Source organism: Dendrobates tinctorius, unplaced genomic scaffold (assembly GCF_039654945.1).
Source record: "Dendrobates tinctorius isolate UK_male_01 unplaced genomic scaffold, ASM3965494v1 ptg000106l, whole genome shotgun sequence".
NCBI classification, from domain to species: Eukaryota; Metazoa; Chordata; class Amphibia; order Anura; family Dendrobatidae; genus Dendrobates; species Dendrobates tinctorius.
In genome coordinates this window covers 665,470-682,736 of record NW_027361774.1, presented here as the reverse complement: position 1 = coordinate 682,736, position 17,267 = coordinate 665,470, and the positions used below count along the sequence as shown (strand labels likewise).

Sequence of the window (17,267 nt, the reverse complement as noted above, 5' to 3'; positions counted from 1 at the left end):
TCCCCCCCGATCTCTTCATAGTGTTACTGTATAATGTCGGTCTGTCATTCCAAGGATGTCGTTCTAAGGATAACATCTGAAATATGCCTGAAAATGACTCCCTTGCTCTAGATGCTTCATTATTATTATTACTATGCTTCACTATTACTATCACTCTGACAATTGATCTGCTTCATCCACAGGTATGTGTTCTGGCTGCAATACCATCATCACCCATCTTTCCTGAACCACAATCACCCCTGTATCTGTCTGCTATCTGTCTGGGGTGAATTATGGGTATAGCTTTATATTTGGAATTAATAAAGTTTAGTTTTATCCTTTTGTCAGCAAACATGAGGAATGACAAGAGACAACCCATTTAAGAACATTTAATTTTGGTTAAAACTATTCCAACATTATGAATATAAAAAAAGGCTTCTCCCCTATGTGACATCTCTGATGTTTATTAACAGTTGATTTCCAAGTAAAATATTTCCTACATTAAGAAAATGAAAATGGCTTCTCCTCTGTGTGACTGCTCTGATGGCGATCAAGAAGCGCTTCCTGGTTAAAAAATTTCCCACATTAACAGGAAAAAGGCTTCTCCTGTATGTGGGTTCTCTGGTGCTTAACACAATTTGATTTCCTTGTAAAACATTTCCCACATTCTGAACATGAAAAAGGCTTCTCCCCTGTATGAGTTCTATGGTGTTCATCAAGACTCCCTTTCTGGTTAAAACATTTCCCACATTCTAAACATGAAAAAGGCTTCTCTCCTGTGTGAGTTCTCTGGTGTTTAACACAATCTGATTTACTGTTAAAACATTTCCCACATTCTAAACATGAAAAAGGCTTCTCTCCTGTGTGAGTTCTCTGGTGCTTAACACAAGCTGATTTACTGATAAAACATTTCCCACATTCTGAACATGAAACAGGCTTCTCCCCTGTGTGAGTTTTATGGTGTTCATCAAGATTCCTTTTAAATTTAAAACATTTCCCACATTCTGAACATGAAAAAGGCTTCTCTCCTGTGTGGATTCTATGGTGCTTAGCACAAGCTGATTTACTGATAAAACATTTCCCACATTCTGAACATGAAACAGGCTTCTCTCCTGTGTGGATTCTATGGTGCTTAGCACAGGCTGATTTACTGCTAAAACATTTCCCACATTCTGAACATGAAACAGGCTTCATCCCTGTGTGAGTTCTATGGTGTTCATCAAGATTCCTTTTAAGGTTAAAACATTTCCCACATTCTGAACATGAAAAAGGCTTCTCCCCTGTGTGAGTTCTCTGGTGCTTAACACAAACTGATTTATTGATAAAACATTTCCCACATTCTGAACATGAAAAAGGCTTCTCTCCTGTGTGAGTTCTCTGGTGCATAACACAATCTGATTTAGTGTTAAAACATTTCCCACATTCTAAACATGAAAAAGGCTTCTCTCCTGTGTGAGTTCTCTGGTGCGTAACACATTCTGATTTAGTGTTAAAACATTTCCCACATTCTGAACAGGAAAAAGGCTTCTCCCCTGTGTGAGTTCTTTGGTGGGTAACAAAATGTGATTTATGTGCAAAACATTTCCCACATTCAGAACAGGAAAAAGGCTTCTCCCCTGTGTGAGTTCTTTGGTGGGTAACAAAATGTGATTTATGTGCAAAACATTTCCCACATTCTAAACATGAAAAAGGCTTCTCTCCTGTGTGGATTCTCTGGTGCTTAACACAAACTGATTTATTGATAAAACATTTCCCACATTCTGAACATGAAACAGGCTTCTCCCCTGTGTGAGTTCTATGGTGTTCATTAAGATTCCCTTTATGATTAAAACATTTCCCACATTCTGAACATGAAAAAGGCTTCTCCCCTGTGTGAATTCTCTGGTGAGTAACAAAATCTGATTTCCGTGTAAAATATTTACCACATTCTGAACATGAAAATGACTTCTTTGCTTTAGGAGCAGTTTGTTTTTTAATGCCTCTTTTGTGACTTTGATTTTCCTTAGTAGTCAGTAAAGAATCAGAAGATGGGACATGTTTCATAGGTTCAGATGACAGATCTTTGCTGTGAATGGATGATGATGTGTCTGGAGTAACGGCATTCATTTCAGGTGTATCTTGTAGGATATCAAGATCATCAGATTTAAAAATTGAAGATGTCAGCTGTCCCTCTGATCTCCTGGTACAGTCATCTAACATAATAAACAATTTTTTTAAATAAAATATCCTTGAGGTTTATATTTTTCAACACTTCTACTTAAAAAATGGCAAGCTATGTAAAAAACTTTATTTACCAAGACAATGACAGTTCACAGTCTAATTGAAAACCTTGTTGGATGAGCCAGTAGTGTGCGGTGTTCAACTGTTTGTTCATTCTGCCTCCCAAATGTATATATATAATTGCCTTAAATTGTCTGTCATCCACTTCCATCTGGATGTCCCCGAATCCCACAATCCACTGCGCCGCACCGGAAGTACGCCGACCGCTATTTTGGTACACCCAAGTGATGCCGCTCAGATCCAGGACGGAGCTGCGATCCCGAATACCCCTGGGATCCCAGCTGCCGCTTATATCCAGGCTGCCACTGTGATCCCTACCGGCGCTGGGATCCCGACCGCTACTCGGATCCCGGCCACCGCTCGGATCCCGGCCATCACTGCGATCATGAGGCTGTTAAAGGGGTGTAACGAGGGGGTATAAAGAGAGGGGTGTAATAAAGGGGGTATAATGAGAGGGTGTAATGAGGGGGGAGTAATGAGAGGGATGCCACCGCCAGACCCCCGCCAGGACCCACTGTCTGACTACATGCGCCGGATCCCACCGCTGCCTCCCCACCCACCTCCATGCAGTCACAGTCACCAGGAAAGACTGCGACTTGAGGCCTGTGCTGGAGATTGGGTGCGGCCACCCTCTGGAAGCGCCGCACACCATCTCCAGCACAGATCGCAAAACAAAGTCTTTCCTGCCAGTTGTGACTGCATGGAAGTGGGTGGGCCGCCACCCCCAGCACCACAAAGCTGCCCCCATCGTGATGTTACTGCCCTCCCGATGCGATAGCATCGGGCACACATCTAGTATCAAATATAAAGAAACCAATCAATGTTATGTAGGCGAAAATAACACCAATTCTCATCTCACAAAAAACAAGTCCTCACTCAGGTCCATCATGTGTCAATGGAAAAACAGAGGTTCCCGCACTATTAGTGGCTCAAAGGCTGCTGAAAAGCAACAAGGTTTCCATAAACCAATCCAGCAAAATCCGCTCTCACTTCTGAGTCTTGCAGTGTGCGCAAACAACATTTAGGCTGCGTGCACACGTTGCAGATTTTGCCGCGGATTTTTCCGCACAAAATCCACAGTTCTTGGGAGAAAACTCAGTTGCGTCTTTGATGCCTTTTTGCTGCGGTTTTTCAGGCGGATTTGTATGCGTTTTTGTAAGCTAAATAAAGATATCTTATTTAACAAAAAAAAAAGATTTGTGATGTCATTTCTGTCCAACCTCCTCATTTACATTTGTCCAACCCACACTCCATAACACACAGATACATAGATAATAGATAGAAGGATAAATAGATAGAAGGATAAATAAATAGAGAAATAGATAGATAGCTATAGGATAGATAGATAATAGATAGATAGATAGAAGGATAGATAGAGAGATAGATAGAAGGATAGATAGATAGATAATAGATAGATGGTGGCTTTTGTCCTCAACAGGATAAAATTTAGACTTAGCAGGTACGTTCAGGTGAAACCATTCATCTGTTTCTTCAGTATTTTCTGTGTTGGTTGGAGGGTTGGATTTATTTTCCTTAATAAAGAAATGTCTTTTAAGGTTTAATTTCCTTATGAAAATTTGTAAATCTAAAAATAAATTAAAATCCTTAGGTTTGTTGGAGAGACAGAAGGACAATCCTCTAGATAGGAGGGATTCCTCACTTTCAGAGAGTTTGTAGTCAGAAAGATTACAAATATTAGAAGTTAATTCATTAGCGATGGAGGGGTTAAGGTGGTATTTTTCCTCTTTTTCTCCCTCCCCTAGTTCCTCTGTAGTGCTTTTTATTTTTACGGTTTTGGGTACAAAAAATTGGTTCAGTTGGGAGTTTTTTTATTGCCCGGGGTAAAAGAGGAACCGTCCCGGATTTAGAGGCATCTGAATGATCCACTACAATAGTGTCATTGGTGGGGCTGGTGGAGTGGAGGTATCAGGGTCGTCAGGACCTAATGAGATAGTGGTTAGTGAAGGTACCAACATGCTTGGAGTGGTATCATGAATGGAGAACTCAAGAAGTGAAAGAGGGAGAGAACTGGACAGATCCGAATTAGAGTTGGCTCCTTTGGTCCCAGATTTATTATTACCTCTCAGTGTCTTCGGGGCAGCAGTGGTTTTATCTTTAAATTAGATTAATTTGTAATTTAATCTTTTCTAGATGTTTCCTGGCTTCGGATAGTGTTTGAGAATGATTTGGTACAATATTTGTGGTATGTCCTGATGAAGGGGTCACCTGAACCCCCCAAACACGTAGAAGAAACCACGTTAACACCTCTACAATTTCTGGAATTCTTCTTGCGGCAGCGCGGGGATGATCCTTCCTTCCTATCTAAGTGTATAAACACTGACAGTGTAGCAGGCATAGCCCGATGGGACTTGTAGTACACACAGCCCCGCAGACCGCCCAATGACCCCCGCACAGCCCCGACATATGCCTAATGACCCCCGCACAGCCCGGCAAACCGCCCAATGACCCCCGCACAGCCACGGCGTATGCCTAATGACCCACGCACAGCCCAGCAGACCGCCCGATGACCCCCGCACAGCCCCGGCATATGCCTAATGACCCCCGCACAGCCTGGCATATGCCTAATGACCCCCGCACAGCCCCGGCATATGCCTAATGACCCCCGCACAGCCCAGCAGACCGCCTGATGACCCCCGCACAGCCCGGCAGACCGCCCAATGACCCCCGCACAGCCCCGGCATATGCCTAATGACCCCTGCACAGCCCAGCAGACCGCCCAATGACCCCCGCACAGCCCCGACATATGCCTAATGACCCCCGCACAGCCCGGCATATGCCTAATGACCCCCGCACAGCCCCGCAGACCGCCCAATGACCCCCGCACAGCCCGACAGACCGCCCAATGACCCCCGCACAGCCCCGGCATATGCCTAATGACCCCTGCACAGCCCGGCAGACCGCCCAATGACCCCCGCACAGCCCCGACATATGCCTAATGACCCCCGCACAGCCCGGCAGACCGCGCAATGACCCCCACACAGCCACGGCGTATACCTAATGACCCACGCACAGCCCAGCAGACCGCCCGATGACCCCCGCACAGCCCCGACATATGCCTAATGACCCCCGCACAGCCCCGGCATGTGCCTAATGACCCCCGCACAGACCCGCAGACCGCCCAATGACCCCCGCACAGCCCCGACATATGCCTAATGACCCCCGCACAGCCCGGCAGACCGACCGATGACCCCCGCACAGCCCCGGCATATGCCTAATGACCCCCGCACAGCCCAGCAGACCGCCCGATGACCCCCGCACAGCCCCGACATATGCCTAATGACCCCCGCACAGCCCTGACATATGCCTAATGACCTTCGCACAGCCCGGCAGACCGCCTGATGACCCCCGCACACACAGGCCCATACACGCACACAGTCACCGCCCACACACATACACAAGCAGACAGTCTCCGCCGACACGCCGCCCCCACTCTTCCCCCCCCTCCCGATCTGCAGCGTTTCATCCACAGCAAAAACGCAGATATTTTTTAGATCTGCGGTTTTGCTCCGGATATGCCCGACTTAATGCAAGTCAATGGGTGCAGAAACGCTGCAGATCCGCACAAAGAATTGACATGAACCCGCAGCGTTTCCACGCAGATTTTTCTGCAGCATGTGCACAGCGTTTTTCAATTTACATTCACTTTCATGGTACTGTACAACGCAGCTAACCTTATATAAGTCAGTTCAGATATGGTGTACCAAGATGGCGTCTGTGTCTTCAGACAACACCTTGGAAGGAATCCTTGGAATGCAGAAGCTGAGATACTGGATACCATATATGGAAGTGAAGCTGAAATGGACCTATCATAGACTGACACTGGCTACTCAGAAGATGGTGTGACACCCATTTCCTGTCTCTTTGTCTTGAGAATAAACTTCAGTTGTGTGCAAGCCTTTGCTGAGAAAGGAGTAGACATCTAACTCTGTGTTCGGTGTGACTCTTTAAGCGCGCACTCGGCCTATATTGGGTTAGGTACAAGTAATCATATAGATCTCTCTTTAAGGGATCACCCTCACACTAATACCAGGGAGTAGGTGGATCCTCCAGGTTGTAAGTTCTATAGAAAAGGGCTTTCAATGTCCAAAGTCATTTGAACAGTTTTGGGTGGAGGAGAATGTTGTGGTCTAGAGGCAAAATGGTGATCATGGTAATACGGCCGGACTACACCACCGATAAAGCAGCCACAGCCGGTGACTGAGAGGAATCTGTGACTTCTCTGCATTCAGTGGTTACTACTCACCTGGGTAGTCATATGTGGGAATCTTCTCTTTACACCACTCATCATCTCTCACATATGTCTCTGTAGTATTAAGATGGGTCAGACCTTCACCCTGAAACAAATATTGTAAAAGTCACCGACAGATGGAGAAGTCCCATCTATGATCAGCTCTAATCCTGCCATCTCCACCGTTCTCATTACACAAGTATAAAACATATAATACTGGGGGAAAAAACAAGACTGAGCACAAGACCTTCACAGCCGTCTACACATCATAGGGGAGATCTCCTGACACCTTCTCTCCATCTACCTGATGATCCTGAGGAGCACTGGGATCTTCTTGTTTACAGTCCTGTGGAAGAAGAGGACGGGGACATCTCTCTGGTGTTGTCCTCTTACTGGATAGATCTGGAGGAAACACATACAGGGACTGAATTAATTCTCTACATACAGATAATTATAGGCCGTGTGTATTTAGTCCTGTCTATTACCTGGTGATGTGAGGGGCTGGGGAACCTCCATTATGACGTCCTTGTACAGATCTCTGTGTCCTTCTAAATACTCCCACTCCTCCATGGAGAAATAGACAGCGACATCCTGACACCTTATAGGAACCTGACACATACAATGATACCGTCATCCCCCCGATCCCTTCATAGTGTTACTGTATAATGTCCCAGCATTCCCAGCAGTGTCACCTCTCCAGTCAGCAGCTCAATCATCTTGTAGATGAGTTCTAGGATCTTCTGGTCATTGATGTCCTCATGGATCAGGGGGTGAGGTGGAGGCCCCGTGATTGAGTTCAGGGGTCTTCCACATCCCTCAGACACAGGGTCCTGACAGTGATCACTAGAGGTCTTCTTCACCACTGTGTAATCCTGGTTATGGAGAGACACATTAATAAATCTCACTACAGACATTTCCAGAGTCCTCACCTTTCCAGTTCTGTCCATCTGTTATTCCCATAGATAAGAATGATGTAATGTGACGTCATCAGAATCTCTCACCTCTCCAGTGAGACGGAAGAGGATCTCTAGGGTGAGGTGTAACATCCTCTCCGCCATCTTGTCTCTGTCCATATCCATCCTTGATGGGTAAATCAGGAAAATTCTCTTCTGTAGAAGATCTTCACTGAGAGGATCCGATATTGTAGAGACCTGAATGAGAAGAAGATGATCCGATGTAACATCATAAGAATCCTGTGTAATAATACAATGACAGCAGCAATCTGCAGAGTCGGGAGATATGACTCTGCCAAACATATATATATACACATACACACATATATACAGAATATATCTATATATATATATATATATATATATAATTTCACCATCAAAGAAAGTAAGGACTGAAGCACTCACCGATCCATATTGAAAGTCCGTAGTTTATTTGTAGCAAAAGTTTAAAACTTCATGGCCGGGAGGCTGAAGAAAGGAGTGAGTAAACTCTGATGACGGCCTATCAGCGCTTCCACGGGTCAGCTATATATAACATATATATATATATATATCTATTTATATAATCGTCTAACTCTGTCTGTCTGTAACGGAAATCCCGTGTCGCTGATTGGTCGTGGCCGGCAGGCCGCAACCAATCAGCGACAGGCGCAGTGCGCAGGCGCAGTCCGGAATTTGAAGGACACACGCCACCGCTACCGTCGGGAGATCAGCGGCGCTAGGAGTCGGGAGACTCCTCTGGACCGTGGGTACCATAAACCTGTAAAAATAGAATTAAAGCAAAAAATAGTGATATACTCACCCTCCGACGGCCCCCGGAGCTCTCCCACCTCTAACCACGCAGCCGGCATCTTCCGTTCCCAGTAATGCTTTGCGAGAAAGACCGCTGATGACGTCGCAATCTCGCAAGCATCGCGCTCTCGAGAGTGACGTCATCTCCGGTAATTCGCGCTAAGCATAACTGGGAACGGAAGATGCCGGGAGCGTGGAGAGGAAAGAAAGAGTCCGGGGACCGTCGGAAGGTGAGAATAACCTTTTTTTAATTTTTTTTTATTCTTTTTTACATGCTATCTTTTACTATTGATGCTGCATAGGCATCATCAATAGTAAAAATCCACACTTGCGGACAAAAAAGAATATTACTCCTTCTTATCCAAAATGAAGCGAACCACAATTATATTAAAAACATGTAACTTTATTAAACAAAACAGAGATAATTGTCTGCTGTTTTTTTTTCCCCTTTTGGGGTAGGTTATCAGGAAACAATGAATATGTAGCCAATTTTAAATGTCTTTATTTTGTTTAATAAAGTTACATGTTGGTAATATAATTGTGGTTCGCTTCATTTTGGATAAGAAGGAGTAATATTCTTTTTTACCCGCAAGTGTGGATTCATGTGTTGAAGTGCCTATTTAAATACTTGCAAAAAATTGTGGTTTCAATCAATAGTAAAAAGTTGATCACAATTGTCAAACACTATGCTTCACAAGTGTGACCAACCTGTCAATCACATTCCAAGTGATGCTTCAAATCGTTTGGTATGCGCTTGAATTCCGCGCGTGAAAAAAGCATGTTTTCTGCGGCAAAACGCATGCGAATTTGGCCATATTCTAGAATACCCGATGCGTTAGAATTGGGCCACCATCTATTATATATATATATTCGTCTAATTCTGTCTGTAACGGAAATCCCGCGTCGCTGATTGGTCGCGCCCGGGGACGTCACTGAAGGTGGAGGAAGATGGCGCCGCAGCAGTCCTCCACAGGAACTTCACCAACGATGTGCCCTGCCTTAACTTGAGCAGAGGAGGGCGAAAAAACCCCGTTCGGCAAAGGGCAAGCATAAGGCAGGACGCAGATACTGTTCAGAAGGAAATCTCCACACCGGCCGAACATCGGGTAGCGGTGACGTCACCACAAAGGAAGAAGATGGCGCGTGCAGCAGGCAGAGAGGGAAACTTCACCAGCGGTGTGCCCAGGGAAAACAAGGTCAGATGAGGGTCCAGCCCCCCAGGTCTGCAAGGGGCAATCCCAAAGTCGATTCCAGAAGCCTTTCCAAAGCAATTTTCTACACCGCCCGAACATTCATTGCATTATTCTTAAATCTTCATAAATAAACTACATACATATTCTAGAATACACGATGCGTTAGAATCGGGCCACCATCTAGTATAGTATAATTATATATATATATATATATATATATATATACATACATTATAGCAGAGTCATATCTCCCGACTCCGGAGATTGCATGCTGTCGTTGTAGGCCCAGACCAGATAGTATGGAGATGAATGAGGGAGACCAAAGTTAAAAAATAGACTTTCCTTCACTTAACAAGAACTTGATGAGAAGTATATACATCAGATGGCAGGCACAACACTTTTGCTGATTTAATAGCAGAATATAGCCGATCATGCACAGCACAAAAGCCGGTGTTTCCCAAGCTGTGTGAAGGTACGGTAAACACCGGTGTAGCGCTTCTGATTGGCGGTAAAATCATCCCCGCCGGTCACAGAGCCGTGGTTCCCACGTTGTCAGAACACAGCATAACCGCTCAGCTGTGATTGGAGGTAAAAAGTTTACCTCCGGTCACTGGTGTCAGCTCTAATCCTGCCATCTCTACCGTTCTCATCACACAAGTATAAAACATATAATACTGGTGGATAAAACAAGACTGAGCACAAGACCTTCACAGCCGTCTACACATCATAGGGGAGATCTCCTGACACCTTCTCTCCATCTACCTGATGATCCTGAGGAACACTGGGATCTTCTTGGTTACAGTCCTGTGGAAGAAGAGGACGGGGACATCTCTCTGGTGTTGTCCTCTTACTGGATAGATCTGGAGGAAACACATGCAGGGACTGAATTCATTCTCTACATATATTATATGCGGTGAGTATTTAGTCCTGTCTATTACCTGGAGATGTGAGGGGCTGGGGAACCTCCATTATGACGTCCTTGTATAGATCTCTGTGTCCTTCTATATACTCCCACTCCTCCATGGAGAAATAGACAGCGACATCGTGACACCTTATAGGAACCTGACACACACAATGATACCGTCAATCCCCCCCGATCTCTTCATAGTGTTACTGTATAATGTCGGTCTGTCATTCCAAGGATGTCGTTCTAAGGATAACATCTGAAATATGCCTGAAAATGACTCCCTTGCTCTAGATGCTTCATTATTATTATTACTATGCTTCACTATTACTATCACTCTGACAATTGATCTGCTTCATCCACAGGTATGTGTTCTGGCTGCAATACCATCATCACCCATCTTTCCTGAACCACAATCACCCCTGTATCTGTCTGCTATCTGTCTGGGGTGAATTATGGGTATAGCTTTATATTTGGAATTAATAAAGTTTAGTTTTATCCTTTTGTCAGCAAACATGAGGAATGACAAGAGACAACCCATTTAAGAACATTTAATTTTGGTTAAAACTATTCCAACATTATGAATATAAAAAAAGGCTTCTCCCCTATGTGACATCTCTGATGTTTATTAACAGTTGATTTCCAAGTAAAATATTTCCTACATTAAGAAAATGAAAATGGCTTCTCCTCTGTGTGACTGCTCTGATGGCGATCAAGAAGCGCTTCCTGGTTAAAAAATTTCCCACATTAACAGGAAAAAGGCTTCTCCTGTATGTGGGTTCTCTGGTGCTTAACACAATTTGATTTCCTTGTAAAACATTTCCCACATTCTGAACATGAAAAAGGCTTCTCCCCTGTATGAGTTCTATGGTGTTCATCAAGACTCCCTTTCTGGTTAAAACATTTCCCACATTCTAAACATGAAAAAGGCTTCTCTCCTGTGTGAGTTCTCTGGTGTTTAACACAATCTGATTTACTGTTAAAACATTTCCCACATTCTAAACATGAAAAAGGCTTCTCTCCTGTGTGAGTTCTCTGGTGCTTAACACAAGCTGATTTACTGATAAAACATTTCCCACATTCTGAACATGAAACAGGCTTCTCCCCTGTGTGAGTTTTATGGTGTTCATCAAGATTCTTTTTAAATTTAAAACATTTCCCACATTCTGAACATGAAAAAGGCTTCTCTCCTGTGTGGATTCTATGGTGCTTAGCACAAGCTGATTTACTGATAAAACATTTCCCACATTCTGAACATGAAACAGGCTTCTCTCCTGTGTGGATTCTATGGTGCTTAGCACAGGCTGATTTACTGCTAAAACATTTCCCACATTCTGAACATGAAACAGGCTTCATCCCTGTGTGAGTTCTATGGTGTTCATCAAGATTCCTTTTAAGGTTAAAACATTTCCCACATTCTGAACATGAAAAAGGCTTCTCCCCTGTGTGAGTTCTCTGGTGCTTAACACAAACTGATTTATTGATAAAACATTTCCCACATTCTGAACATGAAAAAGGCTTCTCTCCTGTGTGAGTTCTCTGGTGCATAACACAATCTGATTTAGTGTTAAAACATTTCCCACATTCTAAACATGAAAAAGGCTTCTCTCCTGTGTGAGTTCTCTGGTGCGTAACACATTCTGATTTAGTGTTAAAACATTTCCCACATTCTGAACAGGAAAAAGGCTTCTCCCCTGTGTGAGTTCTTTGGTGGGTAACAAAATGTGATTTATGTGCAAAACATTTCCCACATTCAGAACAGGAAAAAGGCTTCTCCCCTGTGTGAGTTCTTTGGTGGGTAACAAAATGTGATTTATGTGCAAAACATTTCCCACATTCTAAACATGAAAAAGGCTTCTCTCCTGTGTGGATTCTCTGGTGCTTAACACAAACTGATTTATTGATAAAACATTTCCCACATTCTGAACATGAAACAGGCTTCTCCCCTGTGTGAGTTCTATGGTGTTCATTAAGATTCCCTTTATGATTAAAACATTTCCCACATTCTGAACATGAAAAAGGCTTCTCCCCTGTGTGAATTCTCTGGTGAGTAACAAAATCTGATTTCCGTGTAAAATATTTACCACATTCTGAACATGAAAATGACTTCTTTGCTTTAGGAGCAGTTTGTTTTTTAATGCCTCTTTTGTGACTTTGATTTTCCTTAGTAGTCAGTAAAGAATCAGAAGATGGGACATGTTTCATAGGTTCAGATGACAGATCTTTGCTGTGAATGGATGATGATGTGTCTGGAGTAACGGCATTCATTTCAGGTGTATCTTGTAGGATATCAAGATCATCAGATTTAAAAATTGAAGATGTCAGCTGTCCCTCTGATCTCCTGGTACAGTCATCTAACATAATAAACAATTTTTTTAAATAAAATATCCTTGAGGTTTATATTTTTCAACACTTCTACTTAAAAAATGGCAAGCTATGTAAAAAACTTTATTTACCAAGACAATGACAGTTCACAGTCTAATTGAAAACCTTGTTGGATGAGCCAGTAGTGTGCGGTGTTCAACTGTTTGTTCATTCTGCCTCCCAAATGTATATATATAATTGCCTTAAATTGTCTGTCATCCACTTCCATCTGGATGTCCCCGAATCCCACAATCCACTGCGCCGCACCGGAAGTACGCCGACCGCTATTTTGGTACACCCAAGTGATGCCGCTCAGATCCAGGACGCAGCTGCGATCCCGAATACCCCTGGGATCCCAGCTGCCGCTTATATCCAGGCTGCCACTGTGATCCCTACCGGCGCTGGGATCCCGACCGCTACTCGGATCCCGGCCACCGCTCGGATCCCGGCCATCACTGCGATCATGAGGCTGTTAAAGGGGTGTAACGAGGGGGTATAAAGAGAGGGGTGTAATAAAGGGGGTATAATGAGAGGGTGTAATGAGGGGGGAGTAATGAGAGGGATGCCACCGCCAGACCCCCGCCAGGACCCACTGTCTGACTACATGCGCCGGATCCCACCGCTGCCTCCCCACCCACCTCCATGCAGTCACAGTCACCAGGAAAGACTGCGACTTGAGGCCTGTGCTGGAGATTGGGTGCGGCCACCCTCTGGAAGCGCCGCACACCATCTCCAGCACAGATCGCAAAACAAAGTCTTTCCTGCCAGTTGTGACTGCATGGAAGTGGGTGGGCCGCCACCCCCAGCACCACAAAGCTGCCCCCATCGTGATGTTACTGCCCTCCCGATGCGATAGCATCGGGCACACATCTAGTATCAAATATAAAGAAACCAATCAATGTTATGTAGGCGAAAATAACACCAATTCTCATCTCACAAAAAACAAGTCCTCACTCAGGTCCATCATGTGTCAATGGAAAAACAGAGGTTCCCGCACTATTAGTGGCTCAAAGGCTGCTGAAAAGCAACAAGGTTTCCATAAACCAATCCAGCAAAATCCGCTCTCACTTCTGAGTCTTGCAGTGTGCGCAAACAACATTTAGGCTGCGTGCACACGTTGCAGATTTTGCCGCGGATTTTTCCGCACAAAATCCACAGTTCTTGGGAGAAAACTCAGTTGCGTCTTTGATGCCTTTTTGCTGCGGTTTTTCAGGCGGATTTGTATGCGTTTTTGTAAGCTAAATAAAGATATCTTATTTAACAAAAAAAAAAGATTTGTGATGTCATTTCTGTCCAACCTCCTCATTTACATTTGTCCAACCCACACTCCATAACACACAGATACATAGATAATAGATAGAAGGATAAATAGATAGAAGGATAAATAAATAGAGAAATAGATAGATAGCTATAGGATAGATAGATAATAGATAGATAGATAGAAGGATAGATAGAGAGATAGATAGAAGGATAGATAGATAGATAATAGATAGATGGTGGCTTTTGTCCTCAACAGGATAAAATTTAGACTTAGCAGGTACGTTCAGGTGAAACCATTCATCTGTTTCTTCAGTATTTTCTGTGTTGGTTGGAGGGTTGGATTTATTTTCCTTAATAAAGAAATGTCTTTTAAGGTTTAATTTCCTTATGAAAATTTGTAAATCTAAAAATAAATTAAAATCCTTAGGTTTGTTGGAGAGACAGAAGGACAATCCTCTAGATAGGAGGGATTCCTCACTTTCAGAGAGTTTGTAGTCAGAAAGATTACAAATATTAGAAGTTAATTCATTAGCGATGGAGGGGTTAAGGTGGTATTTTTCCTCTTTTTCTCCCTCCCCTAGTTCCTCTGTAGTGCTTTTTATTTTTACGGTTTTGGGTACAAAAAATTGGTTCAGTTGGGAGTTTTTTTATTGCCCGGGGTAAAAGAGGAACCGTCCCGGATTTAGAGGCATCTGAATGATCCACTACAATAGTGTCATTGGTGGGGCTGGTGGAGTGGAGGTATCAGGGTCGTCAGGACCTAATGAGATAGTGGTTAGTGAAGGTACCAACATGCTTGGAGTGGTATCATGAATGGAGAACTCAAGAAGTGAAAGAGGGAGAGAACTGGACAGATCCGAATTAGAGTTGGCTCCTTTGGTCCCAGATTTATTATTACCTCTCAGTGTCTTCGGGGCAGCAGTGGTTTTATCTTTAAATTAGATTAATTTGTAATTTAATCTTTTCTAGATGTTTCCTGGCTTCGGATAGTGTTTGAGAATGATTTGGTACAATATTTGTGGTATGTCCTGATGAAGGGGTCACCTGAACCCCCCAAACACGTAGAAGAAACCACGTTAACACCTCTACAATTTCTGGAATTCTTCTTGCGGCAGCGCGGGGATGATCCTTCCTTCCTATCTAAGTGTATAAGCACTGACAGTGTAGCAGGCATAGCCCGATGGGACTTGTAGTACACACAGCCCCGCAGACCGCCCAATGACCCCCGCACAGCCCCGACATATGCCTAATGACCCCCGCACAGCCCGGCAAACCGCCCAATGACCCCCGCACAGCCACGGCGTATGCCTAATGACCCACGCACAGCCCAGCAGACCGCCCGATGACCCCCGCACAGCCCCGGCATATGCCTAATGACCCCCGCACAGCCCGGCATATGCCTAATGACCCCCGCACAGCCCCGGCATATGCCTAATGACCCCCGCACAGCCCAGCAGACCGCCTGATGACCCCCGCACAGCCCGGCAGACCGCCCAATGACCCCCGCACAGCCCCGGCATATGCCTAATGACCCCTGCACAGCCCAGCAGACCGCCCAATGACCCCCGCACAGCCCCGACATATGCCTAATGACCCCCGCACAGCCCGGCATATGCCTAATGACCCCCGCACAGCCCCGCAGACCGCCCAATGACCCCCGCACAGCCCGACAGACCGCCCAATGACCCCCGCACAGCCCCGGCATATGCCTAATGACCCCTGCACAGCCCGGCAGACCGCCCAATGACCCCCGCACAGCCCCGACATATGCCTAATGACCCCCGCACAGCCCGGCAGACCGCGCAATGACCCCCACACAGCCACGGCGTATACCTAATGACCCACGCACAGCCCAGCAGACCGCCCGATGACCCCCGCACAGCCCCGACATATGCCTAATGACCCCCGCACAGCCCCGGCATGTGCCTAATGACCCCCGCACAGACCCGCAGACCGCCCAATGACCCCCGCACAGCCCCGACATATGCCTAATGACCCCCGCACAGCCCGGCAGACCGACCGATGACCCCCGCACAGCCCCGGCATATGCCTAATGACCCCCGCACAGCCCAGCAGACCGCCCGATGACCCCCGCACAGCCCCGACATATGCCTAATGACCCCCGCACAGCCCTGACATATGCCTAATGACCTTCGCACAGCCCGGCAGACCGCCTGATGACCCCCGCACACACAGGCCCATACACGCACACAGTCACCGCCCACACACATACACAAGCAGACAGTCTCCGCCGACACGCCGCCCCCACTCTTCCCCCCCCTCCCGATCTGCAGCGTTTCATCCACAGCAAAAACGCAGATCTTTTTTAGATCTGCGGTTTTGCTCCGGATATGCCCGACTTAATGCAAGTCAATGGGTGCAGAAACGCTGCAGATCCGCACAAAGAATTGACATGAACCCGCAGCGTTTCCACGCAGATTTTTCTGCAGCATGTGCACAGCGTTTTTCAATTTACATTCACTTTCATGGTACTGTACAACGCAGCTAACCTTATATAAGTCAGTTCAGATATGGTGTACCAAGATGGCGTCTGTGTCTTCAGACAACACCTTGGAAGGAATCCTTGGAATGCAGAAGCTGAGATACTGGATACCATATATGGAAGTGAAGCTGAAATGGACCTATCATAGACTGACACTGGCTACTCAGAAGATGGTGTGACACCCATTTCCTGTCTCTTTGTCTTGAGAATAAACTTCAGTTGTGTGCAAGCCTTTGCTGAGAAAGGAGTAGACATCTAACTCTGTGTTCGGTGTGACTCTTTAAGCGCGCACTCGGCCTATATTGGGTTAGGTACAAGTAATCATATAGATCTCTCTTTAAGGGATCACCCTCACACTAATACCAGGGAGTAGGTGGATCCTCCAGGTTGTAAGTTCTATAGAAAAGGGCTTTCAATGCCCAAAGTCATTTGAACAGTTTTGGGTGGAGGAGAATGTTGTGGTCTAGAGGCAAAATGGTGATCATGGTAATACGGCCGGACTACACCACCGATAAAGCAGCCACAGCCGGTGACTGAGAGGAATCTGTGACTTCTCTGCATTCAGTGGTTACTACTCACCTGGGTAGTCATATGTGGGAATCTTCTCTTTACACCACTCATCATCTCTCACATATGTCTCTGTAGTATTAAGATGGGTCAGACCTTCACCCTGAAACAAATATTGTAAAAGTCACCGACAGATGGAGAAGTCCCATCTATGATCAGCTCTAATCCTGCCATCTCCACCGTTCTCATTACACAAGTATAAAACATATAATACTGGGGGAAA

At 45.3% G+C, this 17,267-nt stretch overlaps 2 protein-coding genes across 2 annotated transcripts; both read right to left on the bottom strand.

The window, feature by feature from the left end:
* Positions 1–352: 352 nt before the first annotated feature.
* LOC141100546 (uncharacterized) lies at positions 353–6,612 on the bottom strand. Its single transcript, XM_073589105.1, has 2 exons — positions 6,524–6,612; positions 353–2,171 (listed from the first exon to the last, which is right to left on the bottom strand). The coding sequence occupies exon 2, from the start codon at positions 2,083–2,085 to the stop codon at positions 565–567; it is 1,521 nt and encodes a 506-aa protein (XP_073445206.1). The 5' UTR covers positions 2,086–2,171; positions 6,524–6,612; the 3' UTR covers positions 353–564.
* Positions 6,613–10,885: 4,273 nt separating this feature from the next.
* Positions 10,886–17,145, bottom strand: LOC141100547 (uncharacterized). Its single transcript, XM_073589106.1, has 2 exons — positions 17,057–17,145; positions 10,886–12,704 (listed from the first exon to the last, which is right to left on the bottom strand). Exon 2 carries the CDS (start codon positions 12,616–12,618, stop codon positions 11,098–11,100), a length of 1,521 nt encoding a protein of 506 aa, XP_073445207.1. The 5' UTR covers positions 12,619–12,704; positions 17,057–17,145; the 3' UTR covers positions 10,886–11,097.
* Positions 17,146–17,267: the final 122 nt, after the last annotated feature.

What these genes read in the sequence shown, in the direction of transcription:
- LOC141100546 (XM_073589105.1), bottom strand. Translation starts at nt 2,085, where the DNA reads ATGAATGCCGTTACTCCAGACACATCATCATCCATTCACAGCAAAGAT.
- LOC141100547 (XM_073589106.1), bottom strand. Translation starts at nt 12,618, where the DNA reads ATGAATGCCGTTACTCCAGACACATCATCATCCATTCACAGCAAAGAT.